The 26,745-nt window shown below is 45.6% G+C and overlaps 1 protein-coding gene across 1 annotated transcript in view; it reads right to left on the bottom strand.

Annotated features, from left to right (window-relative positions):
• HUNK (hormonally up-regulated Neu-associated kinase) overlaps positions 1-26,745 on the bottom strand; it is a 112,840-nt gene that overhangs the window by 13,366 nt on the left and 72,729 nt on the right. The window contains exons 5-8 of the mRNA XM_060149432.1: positions 21,292-21,419; positions 12,989-13,124; positions 7,551-7,713; positions 3,580-3,663 (exon numbers count right to left, since the gene is read on the bottom strand). Coding sequence (XP_060005415.1) covers positions 3,580-3,663; positions 7,551-7,713; positions 12,989-13,124; positions 21,292-21,419 — 511 coding nt within the window. The remainder of the gene's footprint in view (positions 1-3,579; positions 3,664-7,550; positions 7,714-12,988; positions 13,125-21,291; positions 21,420-26,745) is intronic.

Raw genomic sequence — 26,745 nt, 5'->3', positions numbered from 1 at the left:
AGACAAGTGTCCCGCTTTTCCAGACATAATCTCTGCCTGTTACAGGAAGAAGAGGGGAAGAACGTGGTAAAGTCATAAAATGACGGCACTGTAGTCCCAAGAGGGAAGCTCTTTCCACTTAATTCAGCTCCTCCGTCTCCTTGGAGAAAAAGAACCAGGATCGAGAAGAAGAGACCATCACGTGCCCTCAGTGCCCGGACATGGCCCCAGAGCCGCTCCCCAGCCGGCTTGTGTACAACCTTGAACTTCATTCCACGGTTCCTGCTCACAACACCTCCCGCCCCTGCCACTTGGCCGCTTCTCCTCCTGGACCAGCTGATGGTAACTGGGAAGAACTCCACAGAGGCTCTGAGTGGGCTTTACCTGGAAAATCTGGCTTCTTTCAGACTTTCTCACCACTTTTTCTAACTGGCCCCATTCCACTTTCTAGGTTCCAACAGAGAGAGGAGTTGCATCATCTAGTCAGAGCCTGTAATTTAATTAGCACAAGGATCGCTGCAGTTTGGAGAAAACAAGTGGATCACAGAAAATTGAAATGCTGTCTTCCCATTAGCGTTCCTATTGAAACCCTAACCGTTAAATATTTCGACAAATGTTTTAAAATGCTTACTATGTGTTTTCCGGGCCAAATGATATAATCAACTGAGAATAATAATCTGGATGAAAAAAAGAGGCCCCTTTACCATCGCGGTTCTGACACTTAACACACAAGCAGGGCAGGGTACTAGGGCAACCAAGGACATGGGCGTCAGCCACGTGGCTTAGAGCTGCGTAGGCACACACACAGGGGCATGCGGTGCGTCTAAGTTTGTGTTATTACCTGAGGCCCCAAACAGTCAAACCAAGAGGCAGGGGAGCCTAACAGTGACTTCAGTATCCCCGGACCGCAGCCGAGGTGCCCACCCTCCCTACAAGTGACTGTAAGAGGTCCCTCCCTGCCACAGGGCATGGCCATCAGGTGACGATAATTCGACTTGCACGCTATGGTGCAGGGGGTCCCCTACTTTAATCAAGCTAGGTGTCCCACCCGGAAGGTTCGACCTTCCCCAGATGCTGGCCCAATTCTATTTTCTGAGACTAGAACCAAGGTCCACTTGATTATTTCATCTGTTCATCTAGCAAATATTTATTGAGCCTCTACTGGGTGCCAGGCATTGTGTAGGCTCTAGGGACACCGTGAGGAACAAAAGTGACACCGTCCCTGCTCTTAAGGAACTCACAGTCCGAAGTGGGGAAGACATGATAATCAAATAATCCCTGAACAAACAGAACCCTGCCAATGCGACAAGCCCCAGGAAGCAGAACGTGTGTGACCGTGTGTACTGGAGGGATGCAACCCAATGGCAGAGGTCAGAGGATGGCAGGGGTCCACGAGGACGTGAGCTGAAGTGGGAGCTGAAGATACACGTTAACTCAGCAGAGAGGGGTGGGGAGAACATTCTGGGAGAGAGAACAGGGTGTGGCCAGCCCTGGCAGCAAAGAGAGCACAGAGTCTCAAGGCCCATGGGACTGAGCATGAAGCATGAAGCATGAAGCAAGAAGCAGGGCTGTGTGCGGGGCCTGGGAGACAAGGCTGGAGTTGCTGGCAAAGCCAGTTCAATCCGGGGTGTGGTGGCCACGTCACAGAGTTTGCCTTCCAGGTTAAGGAAGCCTTTGAAGGTTTCAAGCGGGGAAGTGACATGGTCTGATTTGAGTGTGAATCGCTCGCTCTGGCCGGTGTGTGGACGGAGCGCCAGGTAGTCACGGGGAAGGAGCGGGACCAGTTAGGAAGGAGGCTGCAGCTGAGGTCCACGCAAGAGGTGATGGTGGCGAGGATGGGTCGGATGGAGAGTGGAGGGGTTGGAGAGTTTTAGGAGTCAAACCAGCAGAACTTGGCGACAGACTGGCTCTCGGGGTGAGGGAAAGGAATACAAAGGTCTTCCAGGTTTCTGCCCTGTACTGAGGGTGGGGATGCCGTTTGCAGACAGAAAATAGGGGCCAGGGGTGGGGGGAGATGGGGGAGGAGAGGTGCGGTTGGTTCCAGGCATGCTGGATTTGAGACCCCTTCATTCACGCCGCAGAAGGTTCAGTGAGCAACTGGCCGGAGGGGTGTGGAGCTCAGGGGAGTCTGGCCCTACACCATCTCTGCTCTCCCTCTCCCAGCCCTAGCAGCCATGCTCCCCGCCCAGCCCCAGTCCGCACCCCCCTGCTGCCCCTCCAAAAGCTTATCTCCGTCCTCAGCAGGCTGGTGCCTCACAGCCAGTCACAGAGGAAGGAGGCCTGCAGCCTGGGGTCGAGGCCAGGGCCCACCCCGGCTGCTCTGAATGCATGCCCTTCCCCCGCCATCACTGGAGTTCCTTCCTCTGCCTCCCAGCCCGCCTGCTCCCCAGCCCCTCTTCACCGCCAGCGGCAGCGACGGAGAGATCTCTGTTCACGGTCCTCACTCCCCCCAATCCACGCAATCTCCTTTCTGCCTTCTCCACCTCCTCCAGGACGAGAAACCGCTCAGCTGTCACCACTGGCTGCTTTATACTTGACCTTTCCCATGTCCTCCCTGGCATCCCTCCCTCCTGGGTCTCCGGCTGCCCCGTTATCTTCGCTAGCTTCTCTGTCATCAGCGCCTCCTTTTCTCTGCCTCCTTAAATGGTACCATCCCCCAGGCTGTGTAGACCGGCCAGCCCCGCCCTCCTCCCGGCCAGCCCCGCCCTCCTCCCGCAGCTGCCCCAGCCGACCCCGCCTCGATGCCCAGGGGTGGCCGCATTTACACGTGGTGCCGGCAGTTCAGCAGCCCCGTCACCGGCGTCACTGGGCTGGCCTGGGCCGTGTCCCACTTGCTTTCTGCTGCCGCCGTGGAGCGCAGCCCGGCTCGTTCCATATTCCACGGAAATGCACTGAGAAGACAGGCGGGCCCCACTGCACAAAACAGCGAATGAGGAATCCTGGTGGCAGGACCCTTACCCTGTGCTCTAGGCCTTGGATCTCGAGTTCCCAGGCACAGTCTCTTAACAAGCATGTATTTGGGGTCCAAATTTGGGGCGATATGATACCAGTTTTTACTCTGAAATCAAAGCGTCTTGGTATTTTCTCTCAGGTACGTTCCAGGTAGCATCAAGTCAGCAGGGACAGCTGACTGGAAAGGACTGTTCCAGATACTTTTTCCTGTTCCTCACTGTACTTTGTTCTCCTGATGCCAAGTGTTACATACACTTATATTTTTCAGCACCTTGTTTTTAACCTCTTGGAGATCTGACAGCGGATTCCACTGGGAACCATCCAGGGAGCTTTAAGAAATACTGACCCCCGATCTCGTTGGAGATCGAGAATGGATCGATGGAATCAGTCTGAGGTGCGGCCTGGGCATCCAGATGTTAAAATGCTCCTCAGGGATTCCACTATGTGGCCACAACTGAGAACCACAGTCTAGAGACTGAACGACGGTGGCCCCGCTGTAAACCATGTCTCAAAGGCTCAGTTAAGTCAGTATTTGTCTTTGGCTACTTTTGTGTCCTAAAATAATGGGTTTCCTTTCCCCGCTTCCCCCCCGGAATGGAAATCCACTCTTCCTAAGGGATCCTGGGGTTTGCTCTGGGGGCCACTCACCTCATAGGGCTCCTTGGTGGGCCTGCACTTTTCTATCTGGTAGAGCTGGGTCTTGTAACAGACGCTGTCCTGGATGTCGGATCTCTACCAGAGGAGAAGAGAAAAAAAGCCTGGCTTAACTCACAGGAAATAGAAATGTCCATTAAGCATTCATTAATTTTTAAACCAGCGCTTGGCTGAGAAAAGGCAGAAAGGGGTTGGCAAGGCACTTAATTGCAGTGCGAAGCCTCATCCAAGGACGAAGCGTGGGGAGAGCTCGGCACCCGGAATCAGGTGACCTATTTCTGTTCCTGGCTCTGCCAGGAAAGGGCCAGGTGACCCTGGGCACATCACTGCTCCTTGCCGGGCCTCAGTCCTTTCATCTGTGCGATGAAGACCACTCTAAGACATGAAAAATGGATAAATAACAAGGACCTACTGTGCAGCACAGGGAGCTAGATTTAATATCTTGTAATAACCTATAATGGAAAATAATCTGAAAAAGAATATATATATATATATATGTATAACTGAATCACTTGCTGTATACCTGAAACTAACACAACACTGTACATCAAATATACTTCAATTAAAAAAAAAAAGCCCTAGTTCCTGCCCCCCACCCCAATAAATGTCACAGCAATTCATAATATAGCTTAAAGAAGAAGACAGAGAACCACACCTAAGATGATCTAGGGGCACTGTTTAGGTGCAATCCTCTCTGGCGACAGGTGAAATTAAATGACTGATTAATTTTTCAGCCAACAAATATTCACAAAATGCCTTTACAGGCTCTCCAAATTAAAATCCACGCTTCTAGGTTTTAGAAAGAGGAAACAAGAATCAAGGGATAAGGGGAGAAATGACAAACAATTAAGTTACAATATTTTACTTTTTTTTTTTGTAGGTTATTAGTCATCCATTTTGTACACATCAGTGTATACATGTCAATCCCAATCGCCCAATATAATATTTTACTTTTTAGTTCACTAGTTCTGCTTTCAAAATTATACACGGTTGTTAGTAATTGGTTAATGATATTCATAACCGGCACAGTGCACAGGTGCAATTAAATTAGCCTTGTGTGGAAATTACTGAGTGGACCAGCTATGGCTGTCTGTGGGGAATAATTCATTCTTAAAAGCAGCCACCCACCTAGACAGTGGTTCTCACACCAGCTATGTCCTATGATTTAAGGTTTAAGTGTGAAACAGACAATAAAATAAGAAAGAACCTTCTCCAGTTAGAACTAAGTTAGTTGAGTTTCCAGGAACTTCTCAGGAAACAAAACCACAGAGCTTTGCAACACGGCACCATTTGTAACCCTGATGCTGGGCAAACACAGCAGATGGCAAGACAGCCAGAGAAGGCAAGACATACCCTAAGAGCTTCACACAAATGTCTCTTACTTGGAATGAGCCGTGTGATTAAGAGTGTGAGTAACCAAAGTTTGCGTCTGTAGATGTGGAGGTAGACATAAGAAAGAAACTCGGGCTTCCCTGGTGGTGCAGTGGTTAGGCATCCGCCTGCCAATGCAGGGGACGCGGGTTTGAGCCCTGGTCTGGGAAGATCCCACGTGCCGCGGAGCAACTAAGCCCGTGCACCACAACGACTGAGCCTGCGCTCTAGAGCCCGTGAGCCACAACTACTGAGCCTGCGTGCCGCAAATTCTGAAGCCCGCATGCCTAGAGCCCGTGTTCCGCGATAAGAGAAGCCCTCACACCGCAACGAAGAGTAGCCCCCGCTCGCTGGAACTAGAGAAAGCCCGTGCGTAGCAACAAAGACCAAACACAGACAAAAATAAAAAATATAATTTAAATAAGGAAAGAAACTATTTTAAAGACAAAAGCCCCTCTATCTTATTGATCAGTATCCAGAAAACTGGTTCTTCCAAAAGAAGAATGTTTGAATCTGCTAGCTCACTCAGGAAAGTAGCAATGTCATCCTTTAAATATGTGAAATCATAAACTTTAGAGTCAGTTTCATGGAAACATTTTTTAAAACGAATTTTTGAACAACATTCATCATTTCAAAAAGAAAATCAGCGTGTGACCCTCCTCTGTTCCTTTTACTTGAGAACTACTTGTCCCTAGCATGGTGATTCCTAAATGGTGTGACCTTGAGCCCATATGAGTGAAAAAAGTTGTTAGCAGGCATCTACAGTATGTGCACATTTATTTATAAATTATAAGCATGTACTGTACTAACATATCATGTACATTATAAAATAGGCAATAAAATAGGAATTTAAAAGGATAAGATAAGAAAGAAATATAGGACATATGGTCTTCTTATAAAAGAGAAATGAGAAATGGCTTCAAGTCTAACATGTCTTTTAAGCTCATCATCATAGGTGAACAGAGGACCTCTGTCCTCTGTTGTGAGAGAATTTCTTAATCCCTCCTATCCCATAATAAAATGATATAAATAACATACTATGTATCAAAGGTCCAGGCTTTCTGAACTCCACTTCTCTCCTGCAGTAGCTTTCCCATGACCATGACACTGGCTCTGAAATCCAGCTGCATATCTGTTCCCTTCCGAAGTTTTGTCCCATCACTGCTTCTGGAGCATGTGTTTTTCCCCCATAAAACATTGCTCTTATTTTTAAATGCCTTTTACTATAATGTTTCTTCTCACGTACATCATTCCTCTGGTGGCTCACCAAAAAAAAAAGGTGTCTGTGGATCATTTCCTGTTGAAGCCAAATCTAGGAAATACCCTAAGCTGAATCCGCTTCGAAACATCTATGCTTTTGTTCCATTGTTTAACAACTCTCCCGTCAAGCTTCTTCATCTATTCGGCAATGTTTTCTAGATGTCTCCAAATCCATTTGCTAATGAGAGACACATTCTGATCACGCTGTCTTCTGGGCATCATTTTGGTCATTTTCTCCCTCAACAGGGAGAACAGCATTTCCCCAACTATTGGTGAATTTTCACCTTTAGCTTTAATGTAAAAACCTCATAAAAGGTTTGTAAGCCTATTGTTTAGTGGAATGTTGTGTGATATCGGGCTATCACATGACTTTAAATAGTACCGAAAACTCTAGAAGTTCCTCTTTACGCTCTGGATTCTAAACGTCTTCCTAACAGTGATGACCCCATACAACCTGATCTCAAGGCGCCATACAGGCAAGGTGAAGGTCATCCTTCAGGAATGGGTATGAAATCAAATTTCAGATGGGCTTCCTGACAATTCCAGGTTTCTCTGGCTGACTTCCTGTTAGATCTGATCAGTCCTCACCATTCTGAGTAGGAGAAACAGAAGAAGTGATATGCAGAATCCATACTGCCTGGGATCCAGTTTTCTTTGCAGAATTCTTTTTTAACCATTGTCCATTTGGAAAGAGTTGATTTAGTCAAAACTACATACTGAAGCATGTAAATTCCCTCATCCAGGCATGTATGAACTTCATGAGGCGGAAGGATGAAGGTGACCAAAGCATGAGGGTACCATGGTCCAAAACAGGCTCCCAGCTCTACCTCCTTCATCTTCAACACACACGACACCTGGACTATCTGATGCCCAGACTGAGTGAAGGGGCCAAGGTTTCACTTTTGTTTTCTAGAGAAGTAAATGTAAATAGTGGCTTTCTCATCTACCATGCTTTAGAGGTGAATGCTTGAGGGGCTCTGCTCCCCGACTTTTATGATTACACAAGCCCCAGTGCATCTAAGTGGGGACCCCAAGGAGAAAAGAGAAACAGAGCCAAAAAGGCAACAAGAAGCTGAAAGGAACAGAGGCTTGAATCTCTCACGAGTCTGCCCAGAGCTTAACTCTGTGGGAGAATATTTTTAAAACACCTCAGATAAAAAGCGCTCCCTGAGAAGCAGGTTTTGCTACTATTGTATCCCACCTTCAGGAAACTCAGCCTCACATTAGTTTCAATTAACAGCTCAGATCAAGTGTCAGTAACTGGGAAACACTTCAAGTGTCAGAGCTCATTTTTCCACAGAGAGCAGAGAAAACCACGGCGGGGCTCCACTCACCCCTGACAAATAGCGCTCGAGCTTCTTGTTTAAGAGGAAGTAGATGGCAAGGATGTGGCAGGCGCGGTTGGAGAGCACGGTGTTGATCACGTCGCTGTTCTTGTAGCCCAGCTTCTCCGTCATGTGCAGCACCACACTCGGGCTCAGGTCTTCCAGGGAAATCCTGGGGGGCGGAGGGACAGAGAACCAGTCACCTCTCCACTGTCGCTGAGAGGCTCCAGGGCCTCCTTAGCGATGCTCACAAACATGACAGCACAGAAATCGCCCCCCCCCACACACAACACACACACACACGCCCCCTCATGAACAATCAGTCCATTCATTCACTCATTCATTCACTTGATTTTTTTTTTTTTGCAGTACACGGGCCTCTCACTGTTGTGGCCTCTCCCGTTGTGGAGCACAGGCTCCGGATGCACAGGCTCAGCGGCCATGGCTCACGGGCCCAGCCGCTCCACGGCATGTGGGACCTTCCCGGACCGGGGCACGAACCTGTGTCCCCTGCATTGACTCTCAACCACTGCGCCACCAGGGAAGCCCTCACTTGACTCTTTATTATGCAAAGTTACATATTCAGAAAAGTAAAGGGAATCGTCTAATAGCTTATGTGTGTACCCAATTCCTGGTTGAACCAGTTGTTAACACTTTGGCTTTCTTTCTTCCTTCCTTCCTCCATCTCTCCCTCCCTTCCTTTCTTTCCTAAAGTATTTTAAATCACAAACATCATGACATCTTCTTTCCTAAACACCTCGACATGCATCTTTAAAAACCAAGGACATCTCCTGTAGAACCACAATACCATCAACACACCCAACAAACTTTTAGTAATCTCTTAATATTCTCTGATATCTAGAATATATTCAAATTTCCCCAGTTGTCCCAAATTTCTTTACAATTTGACATGTTTTCCTTAAAATGTATTTATTGGAGATGGGGTGGGGCCCACACTTAGGTTGGGTGGAAGCTGAGTTGGGAAAGGAGGGTGTTCAGGAGACAGCCCAGAGCGTGTTTGAAGGAACAATGTGAGTTCACAGGTTCACAAATAGGGGATTTGGGGCTCAGCTGTAAAGTAAAGTGCTCTCAGAGGACAGGTTAAAGCTTCTACACAGGAGTATTATGAAGATAAACTCCTTGGGATAAAATGCCAAAGAAATGAATGCCAGGCATTCATTTAACCACTCATTCATTCATTCGTTTATTCAACAAGTCCCTGCCTCAGGGAGTTTACATTCCAGTGGGGAAGAGAGAAAATAAATTCATTTATTCTTCATGACAGTCTTCTGAGTAGGTACCATTATTATCCCCATTTTACAGATGGAGAAACTGAGGGCCACAACAGGGAAGTAACTTGTCCAGGGACACATAGGCAAGAAGTGGCAGCTATGGAGAACACAGAAACAGGCTGAGGGGCATACAGAGTATGTGTGTTGGTAGTGGAGGTGTGTCATCAGAGAGAACGTGCTACAGTCCTTAAGAGAGATGCAAATACAGTACTCTGTGAGCAGAAGGCGAGCACATCTGGCTAGAGAGCTCTGTAACCACCGCCAAAGAGTCTGAAGACATTTCTGGTGGAATCTCAGAACCATAACAGTAGGAAAAACCACACAGTATAACCCCATAATGGTGCAGAAGAGGAAACCGACTTGCCAGGTTCACAGGCCCGTTAGTAGGGGCAGCAAGGGCAGACCTAGGTCTCTTGACCATTGCAACCTAGGTCAGCTCTCCCTCTATTTGGCTAAGTGCCGTCCAAAGAAAAGGTGTCCAAGAAACCACAAAATCTGCTTTCCTCACTCCTGTTGGCTACAAAATCACAAATTCTAGAAAGCAGGTTGGAGTATGGTTGGTATGATTAATGGTTAAAAATAAAAACGTTTGTTTAAAAAGGATACAATTACGTGAAGATTGACACAAGCACTTAACACAGAAAGCACAACTGTTTGAAACTATCTGGTAACAACCGCGTGCTAGCAGCCCTGCCCTAGGTCAGTGACACCACTGCTGCTTGACCTCACTCCTGGCCATGAGATCACTGACATTGGCCAATCAGACCACAGCCTCACGGCCTCACCTCCCAGCCAATCAGATCATGAGTTTTGTGACCCTCCCCCCCACCCCTGGCCCATCACCCACAGCTACACACGGATGGCCCCACCCCCTACCAGGAGCAGGCCCTGGAAGGGAGGGTGCTCTGGGTGTGGGGTGCCACCAGGGTGGGGCTGGGGGTGGAGGAGAGAGGAAGAAAATGAGCAGGGGGGGACACCCCGTCTCTGCCGTTTGTACCCGTGTCTTCCAAATCAGGTGAACTCTGCCCAACGTAGACTGTGGACTGGCTCTTGACCGAGAGTAATATTTTAAACATTTTCAATAAGCAATGCATGTATTTAGTGCTCTCTTGTATCAGTTGTTGAACCTGTGTTATCTCTCCAAGTTGCTTTCTTTTTTAAATTTTATTTTTTTTATACAGCAGGTTCTTATTAGTTATCCATTTTATACATATTAGTGTATATATATGTCAATACCAATCTCCCAGTTCATCCCACCACCAACCCCTCCCCCCCACCGCTTTCCCCCATTGGTGGATGAAGAAGATGTGGCACATATATACAATGGAATATTACTCAGCCATAAAAGGAAATGAAATTGGGTCATTTGTAGAGATGTGGTGGAATCTAGAGACTGTCATACAGAGTGAAGTAATTCAGAAAGAGAGAAACAAATATCGTATATTAACGCATATATGTGTAACCTAGAAAAATGGTACAGATGAACTGGTTTGCAGGGCAGAAATTGAGACACAGATGTAGAGAACAAACGTATCTCTCCACGTTTTGATGATATAGACAATGGTAAAACATGTTCCAGAACACTAGGTATAATTTTGAGTAAATTTGCATTAACTCCAATTTTATTCCACTTTGGTCTAATTCCGTCCTGTGAACCAATGACCTGCTTTCCCTCCCACTCATCTCCAGAGCTAACTGGAGGTGTGGGAGAGTGTCCAGGCCCAGGCAGGACAGGAAGGAGGTATCCAGGGTCGGCTCTAAAAAAAAATGTCTGCTCCCAGAACAGGGAGGGGAGCCTGGCACACAGCAAACATCTGTGACTAACTGGCATGAACATTTATTATAAAGAGTTTACATTTAAAGACATTTTCCTCTTGCCTCATGGGGATATCAACTTGGAGGCCCAAACAAATTAACAGAAGGCTTTAAAGAAGAGTGATATAAAACACAGGACCTTTGTTTTCTCTCTTTCCCAGAAGTAAAACATTGACAACATCTAAAATAATTAAATCTGGGGCTATGAATGTTGGGAAACTATAAAATAGACTTTATAAAGAAAATATTCCTTTCCCTGGTCACATATTCTTATTCCCTTTATCTGTGTGCTGGTAAAACCAGAAAACTAATCATCAAAAGCACATTTTTTTTTGCATTATATATTTTTCACAATAAAGACTGTAAATAACTCGTGTCTTTTCCAATAGTTGCGATTTCTGGTTTCATTACTTAAAAACTGGACATCGATTTGCCTCTAGTATAAAATGCGTAACGAACCTTACCTAAACAGAAGATATTCAGCTGCTGTTTTCCTTAATATACAAGCTCTTAACCGGTTTTACAATCTACCCAACTAGATCATGTGCAGCCTGTGTTGCTTTTGACCAAGTCCAAATGCAGAAATGACCCATCTGGCAAAGCCAGTATAGGTTACTAGAATTTAAGTTTTAATCTACAAAAGCCTGTTTATAAGCTACAAAATGAGATGCCTGGGCCTGAATCTTTGTGAATGAAGATGTGGTCAGCAAGGAGGGGGGGACTGTATTTTTAACAGCGGCTTCACTTCCTTTAACAGCTGCTGCATCGAGTGGATTGATTCTGCTCATTTAGGCCGTGATTACATTAGGCTAATGACCCATTTGGCTGCCCCCGGGGCCTCCTCCTTTACAGAGAGCACACCTGGGCATCCCAGGCAGGCAGAATGAGCCCTGGTGACGGGGCACGGCGCCTCGGCTTTGCTTTCAGTCTCATGCTGGGCTAATATTCCCGGTGTCTATTTCAGGTACTAGCCCAAACCGAGCCAGCACTGGAAACCAGCAGTCTATTTCCAGGTTCCCTTGGTAACCTAAGTAACCTAGACTTTGTTTACATTACCTCCCACAAGTCAAATGCTAGAATTGTAGATGACAGCTATCTATGGCCATGGCGGGTGCAAATGTGGCCCAGTAGCCAGGAGGCGGGTCCCAGCACCGTCCACCCACACCCCCTGAAGTTCTTCTAGAACTTCCTCCCCAAGACGGAGCTCTGCCTGCCCATCTCATTTGGAGAAGTCAGCGCTGCAACTTTCATAAGTCTTGGTGGATGGATGTTTCCAGACCTTCCTGGGCATTTTGAAGATATGATCACAGAGGACACCTCTTCCCTGCCCTGTCAGTGCTCTATCTGTCCCACTTCATCAGTGGTTCTCTTGTCTTCATCTGAGCTTCAGATCTAGAATGCACAGGCCACTCCAGGTCTGAAGGAAGAAGGGACTCAAGGTAGGTCCCAGTCCTGGGGGGTATTGGACCCATAGGTCCTCACGTTGGGTCTAAAGTCACCAAGGGGAGGGTCCTCGTTCCTCCACTCGGGCTAGTTAACAATATGTCAGATGAGTAGGGAAAAGTACAAGGAAATGTTTTCCTGTACCTGCTTTCAAATCTGTACTCGACACCCGCGCATGGGGACACGTGGGCCATCATGAGCTGTCCCTCAGTGATACCTGAGGACTCCTGTGGACTCCTGCCTGTAAGCTTCCCTAAAGATTCCTCCTCACAGAAATGGCACAGGGAGACACGGCCCGAAGCAAAGGACTCCTGCTCTTGACTTTTCTTTCTGCCCCCAACATTTCAGGGCAGGGGACTTAGGGCTGAAACAAACATCGGAGCAAAGAAGTGGCAGAAGAGGAGCCCGGGGGATGGTTTGAAAAGGGAGAGACGCGATTCCACTGGATTCCGCCCGATGCCGACAGGAGAGGTCTTGAGTGGAACACACACACACACACACACACACACACTCACACACACTCAAACATACACACACAAACACACACACACTCACTCAGGTCATAGCTAGTCTACACGGTCCCTTGGTGTGAATTAGAAAGAGGTGCTGCTCTGGAAAAACGCACGCCCTCGGTAACAGGTTTGATAAGGGGAGTGCGGCCTGATTTCAGCGCCCGCACGCCCTCCGCCGGGCGCCCCCTGCAGGGCGCACTCTGCACAGCCACACGGGCCGGCCCCGCCTTCACTTCCTCTTGTGTGTGCAGTGGGGAAGGGCGGCCAAGAGAAGACGTGGCCTTTGCTTGAATCACGTGAAGCTTCCTGTCCAGAACTATTCAGGGGCTCGTAAGACAGGCCCCATCTTGCCCGAGGAGGAGTCCCTCTGAGTGCACTGGATTACCTGTTGGGATAGGTGACATTGCATGGCGCTTTGCCCATGTAATTCTCATTAAGCCAGCGATTCGCCAGTGCCTGCTGGATATTGGGCCTCTTCACAGGATCTGGTTCCAGGAGAGAACGCAGGAAGTTCACGGCTCCTGCAAAGACATTCAGCAGAGAACACGCACGTGTTACAGGCTGAAGGAAGACCCAGGGCAGGGGACCCACCACACCTCCCGAGCCACTGCTGATCTATTTTCTGGATCTCTGGGAGTCATAAGCCAAGAGTTTAAGATATCTGTCCAAGAGGTGCACCTGGAACACGGTAGAGCACGAACCAGTACGGGTCTCCCCACATCCTGTACTTCCCCAAACCACCTGTGGTCTTATGGTCCACCGCTGTGGTTTTATTCTCTGGCCCACTGCTAAAGGTGAGCCAAAGAGGGAGGAAAGAAAGTAAAAAGACAATGCTTGATCTCAAGGTAGGTTTTGAGGAATATATATATATTATTATATATATAATATAATTATATATTTATATATTATATATATACAAATTCTTTTCTCTTTATAGGTTATTACAAAATACTGAGTATAGTTCCCTGTGCTATACATGCATCCTTTAAGATTATAACAGTGGAGACAACTACACAACATGGGAAAATATGTTTATAATGCACATGAAGGTCACAGGCTCCAAAATTGTTCAGCAGGAGAATATGCAGGTCTTCCTATGGACAAGGAATGCCAGGGATTCCTTCAAAATGAAGATGGTCTGTCTTGCTTGAGCTTTGGGACCAGGATATTTTCTTATTTATACTCATTGTATGAAGCATTGTGATATTATCCTTGCAAGAGAAAAAAAATACTCTTTTATGTAGCTTTGTACATGATATCCAATTTCCAATATACCAAGTAATAGATTCCGGAAAATAATCTTAATTTGCTTGGTCACCAAACTTTTCTGTCTTCTCTCCAAAGCTATTTTTCAGTTTTCTAAGATAATCTAAGTTTTCGGTGATAAGTCATAAAAATTCTCACTTTCTCACAGGCTTTAGCTGTCATTTCAAAAACTGTCCTTTACAGAATGATGGGTGTTACTGTCAACCATCTTTTGCGGGGTAAAAATGAAGCCATCAAAAGAGGAGCTAACTCTGATGCCAGAATCAACCCCAAAGAAATAGCTTTTGCTAGTTCAGGACCCCAGGTAACCTCTCCAGGTGGGTTCCCACACAGTTGATGAGGTCACCAGAAGGTCATTTCCCTTTGAGAACGTTGTGGGTAAAAATACATGCGTAGATGCGAGAACAGTCAATGAGGCACATTAACTATTCTAAGTTTTATAGCTGGGTCTCCAAATAAAACTTTTCTAAAATGTTCTTCAATGCTCTGAAAAGCAAGTGGGGCTTCAAAAGAGGGGTTCCTCTTGTTGGAACCTCTATCTCCCTTCTCTCACCTCCCCTATATTGTAAGGTCATTTATATTTGTATCAGGGGCATCTATTGGTCAAAGAAAAAAAGATGTGAGCTAAATGAGTTGAAACGGGGAGGCTATTCAGTAAATGATGTTTCTTTTACAGACATCTCTGTTGCTTACCCTCAAAGGACCTGAACAGCAACCCAGGCTTTCTCAGAGTATGATTAACTAAGCTAAGAACAGAGCTAAGAACAGACTGGATGTGTGTTTTTGTTCTATTTTCAGAACAAGCGCTCTGCGCCTTCACAAATTGCTGATGAGCACAAGTAATTTTAGTTCAGATCTCTACTGGTGAATTTTCTTTCTGTGGACATCACAAATATTGCCTTACTATCCAAAAAGGACTTAGAAAACATGCTTAGAGCTCTTTGAAGTTTGTGTTAGGGTCTTGAATAACCCTATGACTCACGAGCAAAAGGGATTAAAATACTCTCCGCTGTCCTGGAAAGCCATGGGGGGCACAGCCATGAGTCCCAGCCCGTCTTCTAAGCTAGCGCTTGGGGTCTCCACTCGGGCTCAAGCGTAGGGATGGCCCACACGGGGCGCACTCCCTGTCTGTGCTCCATGTCACAGAAGGTACGCACTCCTCCAGTGCAAAACCTGTTACCTCCATGAGCTTCAGCTTTTCCAAAGTCTGGACTGGCTTGTGTGAGCTCCTGACACTGTGCCTAGGGAAATAGCCGCAGGAGACAGACGAAGCCATCAAACATTTTGCTCCAGTGCCGCCCATGGGACGACAGCTGGGGTCTCCCACACCTGAAGCTCCTTCCTCATCACCTCCCAGGAGGAAGCAGCAACAACAATTATTGGACAGTTGAGGCTTCTCAGAAAACTTTTTTTTCATATATATGTATGTGTGTGTGTGTGTGTGTGTGTGTGTGTATATATACACACACACACACACACACACACACACACATATATATAAAAATATATGTATTCTTTTTCAGACTCTTTTTCGTTATAGGTTATACACAAGGTACTGAATATAATTCCCTGTGCTATACAGTAGGGCCTTGTTGTTTATCTATTTTATATATAGTACTATGTAACTGTTAATCCCAAATTCCAAATTTATCTCCCCCCACCACTGCCCTTCCCCTTTGGTAACCATAAGTTTGTTTCCTCTGCCTGTGAGTCTATTTCTTTTTTGCAAATAAGTTCATTTAAATCATTTTTTTTAGATTCCATATGTAAGTGATATCATATATTTGTTTTTCTCTGTCTGACTAACTTCACTTATGACAATCTCTAGCTCCATCCAAATTGCTGCAAATGGCATTATTTCATTCTCTTTTTTATGGCTGAGTAATATTCCATTGTACATATATACTACATCTTCTTTATCCATTCATCTGTTGCTGGACATTTAGGGTGCTTCCATGTCTTGGCTATTGTAAATAGTGCTGCTGTAAACATTGGGGTGCACATACCTTTTCCAAGTAGAGTTTTCTCCAGATATATGCCCAGGAGTGGGACTGCTGGATCATATGGTAGTTCTATTTTAGTTTTTTAAGAAACCTCCATACTGTTTTCCATAGTGGCTGCACCAATTTACATTCCCACCAACAATGTAGGAGGGTTCCTTTTTCTCCACATCCTCTCCAGCATTAATTATTTGTAGGTTTTTTGATGGTGGCCATTCTGACCAGTGTGAGGTGATATGTCATTGTAGTTTTGATTTGCATTTCTCTAAAAATTAGCAATGTTGAGCATCTTTTCATGTGCCTGTTGGCCATCTCAGCAATCTTAACTGGCATTGGCTCAACCCTCACAAATGCTAACACCCCACCTTCAGCATCACTTCAGTGACTTCATGGTGCAAAACCCTCTAGATCTTAACTGAGTGTCTGGAATATATTCTAGGTGCCATCATTGAGGTGTAGTGATGAAAAGGTAAATGTGAAAACCATGAAAGGCATTCACAACTCTGTGATGTACAAGCACCAACAATCAGAAAGAGAAACTGTCTAGAAGCCAGAATTGGCAAGATCCCAACAGCTTAAGCTTTCAAACTACATGGTGGAGAAAAGAGGCAATTCTTCAAAAGCATGCAGAACAGACTCACAAGGGCAATAACACTGTGCTCTTTTTCAGCTCAAATATGGCAAAAATTTTTCCAACTTAATCCAAAAAAAAGAGTGCTATTATACAACAGACGTGGAAAGATCATCACAAACATGAATGATAGAGGACTTCCCTGGTGGCACAGTGGTTAAGACTCCATGCTCCCAATGCGGGGGGCCCGGGTTTGATCCCTGGTCAGGGAACTAGATCCCACATGCATGCCACACCTAAGAGTCCACATGCTGCAACTAAGGAGCCCACGTGCCGCAACGAAGGAGCTGGTGAGCCACAACTAAGGAGCCCGCCTGCCGCAACTGAGACCCAGCGCAACCAAATAAATATTCTCAAAAAAAGGATGAATGATAGAATCATCAAATTAATAAAGATGTGTTAGAGAGACACAATAAAATGGCATATCCTCAATTTGGATGTTTCAATTTTGATATTACTCAAAACATGAGGACAACAGATAAAACCACCAAATCTGGGATGGGGAGGGGAGTGGAGGCATCTTATACTGAATAACATAAAGAAAGATAGGGAAGCAACCCAGTATAGTAGGGAAGTTCAGGTTTGGGGGTCAAGCAGATGCAAATGAAAAACCAGAGAAGCTATATGACCTCACCGAGACTCAGTTTCCTCCTTAATAAATTGGGAATAATAGAACTTACCTTACAGAGTTGTTTTGAGAACAGGAGGTGCTATGAAAAGCACTTACCAATGGCCATGCAGTAAATGACAGCTACTCCTGTTACTGTAAGCTTGTATTCTAGGATGTAAACAAGGCAGTATCATACAGTATCACAAATGAAGGTGGGCCAGGCACGGTGGAAGGGAGAAGTGGTAAACTCGAGGTGCAAAGAACAAAGGGTTGGAGAAGCAGGGGGCTGATGGAAGGGCAGTGGCTGATCCCCCAAACTGAAGTCATTCCCTCTGTAAACAAGATGACCTGAGCTTCCTCAGCAGCTGGGGCACAGCTCTGGGCCCTACCGCATGGAGCCAGATCCCATATCTGAGTAGTCAAATGAATCTATGGGCTGCCTTCCCAGACCACACACGTTAACACAAGTGCCAGAGACTTAGATTCCCTGAGCAACTACTATGTGCCAACGCTATGTTTTGTACCTGGCACAAAGGGTTAAAGCCCAAGTTGAGTAGATATACACATATCCCAATGGCAAAAGAATAAAAGGGGGAGGGCAATGTCCACATTCCTTAATCGTAAAATCAGATATAGAAATGCACTTCATGCTTGTTCATGTCTGACCGGTCAAGACCACAGCATCCTGTAGGAATGTGAAGACCTTTAACAAGCACACACAGAGCTCAAGGCCAAAGTCACAACTGTCTGCCCAGCGCAGGAGCCATGTGAGCTTGGACACCAACTCCAGGGATGCTGACATTGCTGGGAACATTTCTAATTTTTCTTCTGTGGAATTTCCTTTGGATTTTTTATTTTTTAACATTTTCAGGGGTGCAACTTTTACTTCTTTAAGGGTAAAATTAATTGTCACAATCAGAAGACACTTAGAGCCTAGACTGCTAAGGCCAGATAACAGTACTGGAGTAAAAACAAGTTTGGTTCAGAAGTAATGAGACTGATTTCCTCGTGCTCTTACTCTACCTATCCTTGCCCTGCTGCCCAACCCCCCTCAGTGACGATGGCAGGGGCCACTGCCCACCCCCCATCCCCACTCCTCCTCCTACAGCCTGTGGCTCACACTGATAATGCTGTTTGGTCAACGGATATTTCTGGCTTTCTGCCTTCCAGATATATGGTAGGGTTGCACTTCCTCAGTTCCTTTAGCTGGGTGAAGCCATGTGACATGTTTTAGAAAGTTAGGAGTTATGAGTGGAATGTTGGTGGAAGATTGCACTGCTGACAAGAGACCTTCTAGATTTCTCTTTCCCTCTGCACGGATCAGATACATTTGAAATGGTGGCTGCCCCATTGGTCTGGGACCCTGACTAACTAAAATGAGCAGAACCCTTTGACCTTTGATCCAACTCTCCAGACATAAAGCAGGAATGAGAAATGAATCTTTGTTGAATTCCCTGGTGGTCCAGTGGTTAGAACTCTGTGCTTCCAATGCAGGGGGCATGGGCTCAATCCCTGGTCGGGGAGCTAAGATCCCGCATGCCACATGGCGTGACCAAAAAAAAAAAAACAGAGAGAATCTTTGCTGTCTTATGCCACCGAGATCTGGGGGCTGTTTGTTACTGCAGCATAACCTGGGCTATCCTGACTAATACAGTGAGAAGCAGCTCCAGCTCTTTAGGGTCTCACTGGGATTCAAAGTGAACACTGTCTGCCTTTTCCAGGCATGAGGATACAAACAACCTCCTATTGTTCTTTGTATTGGGCCACTTAAGACAAAACAGGCTCTGAATCATAAGAGGAACTTCAGAATCACTCTGAAAGATGGCAGTACTTATGACTATATAACCCTTAAAGAGACTACCTTGAAAGATTGAATTTATTTATAAACATTAAATCTTTTTTGTTACCACAATGAGGTATCATTAGACCCCTATCAGAATGGCTAAAATAAAAAGTAGTGAGAGTATCAGATGCTGGCAAGGATGCAGAGAAACTGGATCACTCACACATTGCTAGAGAGAATGCCAAGTGGTACAGCCACTCAGAACAGGAGTGTTAACAGTTCCTTACAAACCAAACATGTGCTTACTATACAACCCAGCGATTTCACTCCTAGGCATTCATCTCAGAGAAATGAAAACATGTTCACACAAAAACCTGTAAATGAATGTTGACAGAAGATTTATTCATAGCAGCTGGAAACTGGAAGCAACCAGTTGTCCTTCAATGGGTGAATATTTACACTATGGTATATCTATACCATGGACTACTACTCAGCAAGAAAAAGGTACAAAGGATTGATACATGCAACAACTTGGACGGGTCCCAAAGGAATTATGCTGAGTGACAAAAAGTGATATATATATATAAATATACAGCATTTTTGAAAGGACACATGATAGAGTTGGAGAACATGTTAGTGGTTGCCAGGGGTTAATTAGGAGGCAGGGAGGTGGCTGTTGCTACAGAAGGGTAGGATGAGGAATCCTGGTCCTGGGACTGTTCCCTACCTTGACTGTGTAACTGTCACATGACTCTGCACGTGTGATGAAACTGCATAGAACTAAATACACACCAACACACACAGGTGCAGGCATATCTCAATAAGCTCAATGGATTCTAACAAGGTCCTGGTGGTGATATTAAACTACAGTTACTTAAGATCCTACCAATGGGGGAAACTGGGTGAAGGGTAAACATATCTCGCTGTATGATTTCTCACTGCTGCATGTGAATCCACAATTACACCACAACAAAAAGGTGTTTAAAAATTGTAATTGGTTAAAAAACAACAAAAACCTATCTTTATTCTCTATCCCCTTATCCTGGTTTATCTTATTTTCTTTAGAGCACTTAAACTATTAAACATCACACGTGTTTGTTTATATGTTATTTTTTTGCCTCCCCTGCTGATAGGTATACTCTATAAGGGTAGAGACTGTTTTATTCTCCTGGTGCCTAGAGCATTCCTAGCACAGAGTTGATGCCCAGGACATATTCATGGAATAAGTGAATGAATGTGAAATATGGAAGGAATGAATGAATGTGCTTTCATTGCAGCACTTTCAACATTTCCGAAAGCTCTAAAACATAAAGATAACAATTCAATCAACATTTTTCACATTTTCTAACTCCAGGAGTTATGGCTCTTGGTACAGAACTATTTCTTTTACAATGACAGAACTGTGTAACTCATCTTTCTAAGTACGTAATGCCTGCTTTGCTTTCAGCCTCCAGAGATTCGAACCTCCCCAGCAGAGGTGAAAGTATGAACCGAATTAGATAATTACCTATAAGAATGCATTTCAGCTTGGGTGCCATTTGGCAAGCATTAAATTCCGGGTCAGCCTCATGGATGCTTTATAAACTCAAGAAAAAAATACCTGATAACAGTCAAACAAAAATGCTATATTTTAACCATGTTTCATACATTGAAATTAAATAATTACTCCTTTTTTCTTTTTTGGCCACATGCCTGATCTTAGTGAAGCTGAGTTTATTCTAAGGAGCCAATTAAATGAATGTCGAGGCCAAGCCAAGGCCAGGAACTTGAAATGAATTGTGAAACAAACCAAAGAACAAACTGTACTAATCTGCTGGATCTGAAACCAAACCTTAATACGAACTGTTTACTGAAACGTGAACCAGGTAAAGTTGAGCGTACTTTCCAAACACACCTGATGATTCAGTTTAATCAAGTAACCAAACCTATATATATTTAAAAGCTCCTGAACAGGCTCAAAAACTCACATTGCTAAACAAATCCCAGACCAAAGTTGAAGGAAACTAATATTTCTTTACAGTGACTTGACTAAGGAAGACACAACAGAAACGTGATGTTCAACATGCTTTTCAAAGTCAACATTATAATATGGTGAGTTTTAAAACAAACCAGCCTGAAAGTATTGTTCCAAGGGAGACTATACGATCCTTTTGATATGTGTATTTTGTGCAGAAGGAGAAAGTTAGGGGTTCAGAATTACAACGGAAAAAGAAAGGATTGAGGAGAGTGCCTCCTTAGGGATGGGAAACCCAACCATATTTTGCGACTTAGCTTTAATACTAGGAAGAGACCGAGTACAATCAGAGGGTCGTCCTAACTCCAGTGCTGCAAAACAAACACTGCTTCCAGTGGTCAGAGTGCAGCCCTGGACCCTGCATCGGAGTGGCAGGTGCATTACCTGTGGAGAGCTGGGTGGGAAGGGGGTTCATTTCCTTGTCCACCATCTTCTGGTACAAAGCCCTCAGGCTAAAAGGCTCCACCGTGAAAGGCAGGGTCCCGGTCAGCATGGCATACATGTTCACACCTCTGAAAAGAGAGACACCAGAGCATGAGACCAGAAGAAGACCCCGGGGAGAGGATGACAAAGAGGACGTGGGCTTGGGGAAGCTGCAGTCCTGCCACTTTCACGTCTACCTCGGTGCTCCTTCTTGGTCATTTTCTAGAACACTCAGCTCTTCTCTGAAACAGCAAATGTGAAAGGCGTGGGTGAAAGCACAACTCTGACGATTTGCACAGGCAATCAGAAGAGGTTAAAGAGCTTCAACATGATACAAATGAACTTATTTACAAAACAGAAACAGATTCACAGACATAGAAACTTATGGTTACCAAAAGGGGAAGGGGGGGATAAATTAGGAGTTTGGGGTTAACAGATACACACTACTATATATAAAATTGATAAACAACAAGGACCTACTGTATAGCACAGGGAACGCTACTCAATATTCTGTAATAACCTATTATGGGAAAAGGATGAGAAAAAGAATGGATATATGTATAACTGAATCACTTTGCTGTACACCTGAAACTAACACAGTATTGTAAATCAACCATACTCCAATATAAAATTAAATTAAAAATTAATAAATAAAGAGCTTCAAGAGCTATCCCAGTAAGGAGGGGAAACTATGTCCCTTCCTTCTGGAAGGAAGTCCAGACCAAATGATGTGAAAAATACCTGGGGAACCTCATATAAATAGGAACCTCGAATAAAAGTAGGTCTGCCGTGATGTGGTTTTCCAAGTACAGTTTAAAAGGTGGATCCTGGAGGAGGCCAGACCAAAAACTACACAGCAAGACCCTGCCCAGGAGGTCAAGTCACGGCATAGCCGGCGTGCCTGGTTACCACTCAGCCCTTTGAGACAGAAGTCTCAGAGCCCACACTGGTGTTCTGCTCTTCCCTTGAGTTCTGTTTTGGCCTGTCACTGGAGACATTCCTTTGGGGGTGGGGAGGGGAAAGGAAGTCTCTTTCCCACTCTTATTCTCTATCTTATTGTTTATTGAGAGATTCTGCCACCCAGCTCTGGACCAGTATCTCAGATGTGGTCAGAATACCTTCCGAACGGGCTTAACTATACTTCTATCCAAAGCCAAGCTAGAGAGCAGCAACATCTCTTGGAGGCTTTTTATTTTCCTGATGTGAAATCCTAATATCATTTTGATGAGATTTCCTGACGGGGATGAAATGCCTTGCCTGCCAAGAGGTCTGAAGTGTTCAAAAGAGCCCAAGGGAATGTTTTAAAAAGAGGCAACAGGATCTCCAGTCAAAACAAATCCAATGAGACGGACTGAAATGAAGACCCTTGGGGCCCGATTCCACCAAGGCGCCTCTGAATCACAGCGCTCTGGAGAAGGACAGGTACAGAGCCCACAGGCTCCAGCTAGAGATCATTCTCGAATCGCAGGCATATGCCAAGACCCAGCTCCTGCTCTGTAACTCGCAGTCGAGTTAGGGAGACTGATACATCAACATTCATTCCACAGATGCTTGCAGGTCAGCTCTCTGCCCCAGGCAGTGGAATAGATGCTAGCTCTGGGGCGGGTGGGGAGCCAGACAAGGAGCCGCCATCTTGGACTTAGAATTGGGTGAAGGCTGACAACCAGCAAGTCAACAAATAAACAAGCACAGTTCTTTCCAATAGCGAGTGCAGAGGGGGTACGAAAATGCTGAACTCTGCTGCCCTTGACACCAGAGGAGTGGAATTAAGGGCGACAGAGGACTATAATAAGTACGTGAAGATGGGAGGCCTCTCAGGGGTAAGTATATGTGTGTGAGCTTATCTGTCTTGGCCGGCTGGATATGAGGAAACACTGTGTAGACTAAGAAATGGAGACAAGAATGAACAAAGCACATGCAGAGCCGTTTAGAGCAGCGTTTTCCTGTGTGTGCTCAGTGGAACACGTTTCCCAGGACAAGCATAGATGTTGGGTGAATAAACCTATGGCCAGATAATCTGGGGAGTAGTCGCCTGGCATTAAGTGGATGAGGGCTCAGAATGAGCAGGAGACTGTGTCATGTTGTTATTAAAGTCTGAACGGGAGGGATGGCGTGCAGTGGAAAGAGAAAGGCAAATCAGCAATAGAGATGTCTGAAGGGGATGCAAGATGCAAACATGGAAAGCCGGATGGTGGTGGTGAGCGTGATAGAAGACAGGAAGCTGGTGGTGAGCGTGATAGAAGACAGAAAGCCAGTTTGGGGGCAGAGGGAAGGGGTGTTAGGGGATGTAACCTGTCTGAGAAACTGGGATGCAGTGCTGCATTGTGGGTCTGTTTGAGGCAGAGCCAACCATCCTTGCTTGGAGGATGCTTGGAGACTAATGAGAGGGGAAAACTAAGAGGGCCTCCAAATTTTATCGTTTTTGCATCAAAGGGGTCTTGGACACACGGCTCTTATGGATGGAAACCCCATGAGACACTCCACGAGGTTGTTGCTGGAGACCCTTGAAGAACCTCAGAGTCAAACAGCTTCCAACCTCCGTAAGGCAGCTCGGGCCACTCAGGGCAATGCATGGGGAGGGGCTTCAGATACGAAGGCCAAAGGCTACAACTTCTACCGGTTGGCTGTGGGACACGACCAGTCAATCCTGTCCCCGCTCACCTCTGTGTGCCTTAATCCTGGCTCTGACACTCACACCTAAAGCTGAACAGCCTGGTACTTAAACAATATCATTTTTCCCACAGGTGTTTTACGGTACCCAACCCATACAGTGATTCTCAAACTGAGGCCCAGGGACACAACTTCAGGGGCTCAGCAGTCCTACTTTTGCTTTTCTTGTGGTGACAATACTAAAACATTTGACAAAGCCCAACCAGGGACATGGGCCGGCCGCCATGTAACCCAGTCACCCTCCAACTGTACACACTTGACTGCAGTGCCTGCTTTTGCGTTTGTGTTTACCAACACACACTTTTATTAAGGTGTGTGCTAACATATATCACCTTTATTATCATAGGCCAATGAGAAAGGAGCAGAGGTGGACTTAATTTGTCAGTGATGTCTCTGTGCTTATATCTGTGGGAAAGAAAGCCTCCTGATTATCTGAAGAGTGTGGTGGTTCCCAAAGTGTGGTCCTCAGGCCAGCAGCCGAGGCATCACCTGGGAACTTGTTAGAAATGCAAATTCTTGGGCCCCGAGCCAGACCTACTGAGTTTGAAACTCTGGGAGTGGGCACCCGCCCCCCACGTGCTTCCCGTGCACACTCAAGGTTAAAAGCCACTCAAAGAGTGAAAAGTGGTGAGCGAGTGCAGTGATCACAAGCCGGGACTGAGCAGCTCAGAAAGCCTGTGCCCAGCGGTGAGAACCACACTCGGACCGTGTACAGCAATTCAGCTCCCACCCACAGGAGCCTTAGCATTTAGTGAATGTTGCTCATTTGAATATTTGGGGGTTCTTTTAGTCTTGGTTAGATTTAACTTGTAAATGAGTTTTGGTTTTTCATTTCTACAGGACCCTAAATAAAAGGAGTTTAATTTTTTTTTTTTTTTTTTTTTGCGGTACGCGGGCCTCTCACTGTTGTGGCCTCTCCCGTTGCGGAGCACAGGCTCCGGACGCACAGACTCAGCGGCCATGGCTCACGGGCCCAGCCGCTCCGCGGCATGTGGGATCTTCCCGGACCAGGGCACGAAGCCATGTCCCTTGCATCGGCAGGCGGACTCTCAACCACTGCGCCACCAGGGAAGCCCAAAAGGAGTTTAATTTTACATGCAAGCACAATAAGTAAAACTTAAATAAAAATCACGAGTCAACACGCGGGGTTATAAGAAGAGTGAACGAGACTGAAATTTGACGAATATCGCCCTATGACCGTTTCTATTTCCCTTTATCTTTAGGGACACAGAGCATCCTGTGACCCTAGGTGGGGTGCCTGAAGTAGTGCAGAATGCTACATAAGGTAGCATGTTACGGTAATGGGACGGGGATCCAACTGAAGAAGTTTGGTGAGTGTGATATGGGGTCAGAGAACTGACTCTAAAAGCTTTATGAACTTTCTTCCTTCAAGGAGTTCTTAAGACGTCAAACTGCTTGTCTCCTTGTCACCCCTGGCTGCAAAAGATGACAGAAATCTCCTCCAGGGCTTCCCTGGTGGCGCAGTGGTTAAGAATCCGCCTGACAAAAAAAAAAAAGAATCCGCCTGCCAATGCAGAGGACACGGGTTCGAGCCCTGGTCCGGGAAGATCCCACATGCTGCGGAGCAACTAAGCCTGTGTGCCACAACTACAGAGCCTGCATTCTAGAGCCTGCGAGCCACAACTACTGAGGCCGCGTGCCACAACTACTGAAGCCCGCGTGCCTAGAGCCCGTGCTCCGCAACAAAAGAAGCCACCGCAATGAGAAGCCCGCGCACCACAACAAAGAGTAGCCCCGCTCACTACATCTAGAAAAGCCCGCGTGCAGCAACAAAGACCCAAAGCAGCCAAAAAAAAAAAAAAAATCTCCTCCAGTCACTGCCGCTTTCCACGATCTGGCGGTGACCACAGATAAAGGTAGCAGATGCTTGTCTTAAAAATGGTGCCCGTGAACTCTGTGGTCAGACCAGGATGGAGCAAGTGGTTTTTATAGTAATTCTACCTGATTATTTCACCAAACTCACTCCAGGTTTCCATTTCTCTTGGAGGAGTTTATCATCAACAAAAAACAGTCACAAATCTGTAAAGAAGACCCAGCTCTCTCATCCAGCGTCTCTCATCCATAAAACGTGGATAATAATAGTACCTACATCTCAGGCTGTATGAGGGTCAAATGAACTAAGCCACAGAAAGTGCTGAATGCTGTGCCTGGCATAAGTTTACTGCTTGATAAATGTGACCTGTCATTTCATCACAAAACTTTTAGAAACGAGAGATAAAAAGCTACCATTATATTTGTACCTTATTGCCAAATAATAATAGAAACGTACATTAATAGTCCTACAGCCTCAGCAGATTTGAAAAGGGAAACCAGACTGAGCATCTTAATTCCCCTCCCCTAGAGTTTTCATACACGTTTAATATCTGGATAAAGAGAAATCCAGTCCCTTTGACATTTCAGAAGGATGTGAGAATACCAAGGGAAAAATGTGGAATGCGGTTTATAAACCTCTGTAATCCCATAGAATTAGTAGGAGTTTCAAAACATGCTCAGAATTTCCTGATGTGCCTTTTGAAACATGGTCCATGGGCTTTCTAGCTTCTCCATGGCAGACATGGGGCCCCCAAGAACCACAGGTAGTTTTAAAGAAAGAAAGTAATGAGATGCTGGGATGAAGGAGGGCAACAAGCACATACAATTCAGGGTTTTCCAAGCAGAAAGAAATAAGGATGGAAGCAAATCCAGAGAGACTGGCCAGGTGGAATACTGTGATGTCAAGAAAGA

This window comes from Lagenorhynchus albirostris, chromosome 5 (assembly GCF_949774975.1).
Source record: "Lagenorhynchus albirostris chromosome 5, mLagAlb1.1, whole genome shotgun sequence".
NCBI classification, from domain to species: domain Eukaryota; kingdom Metazoa; phylum Chordata; class Mammalia; order Artiodactyla; family Delphinidae; genus Lagenorhynchus; species Lagenorhynchus albirostris.
The sequence above is the reverse complement of the archived record's forward strand: the minus strand, read 5'-3'. Positions and strand labels throughout refer to the sequence as shown.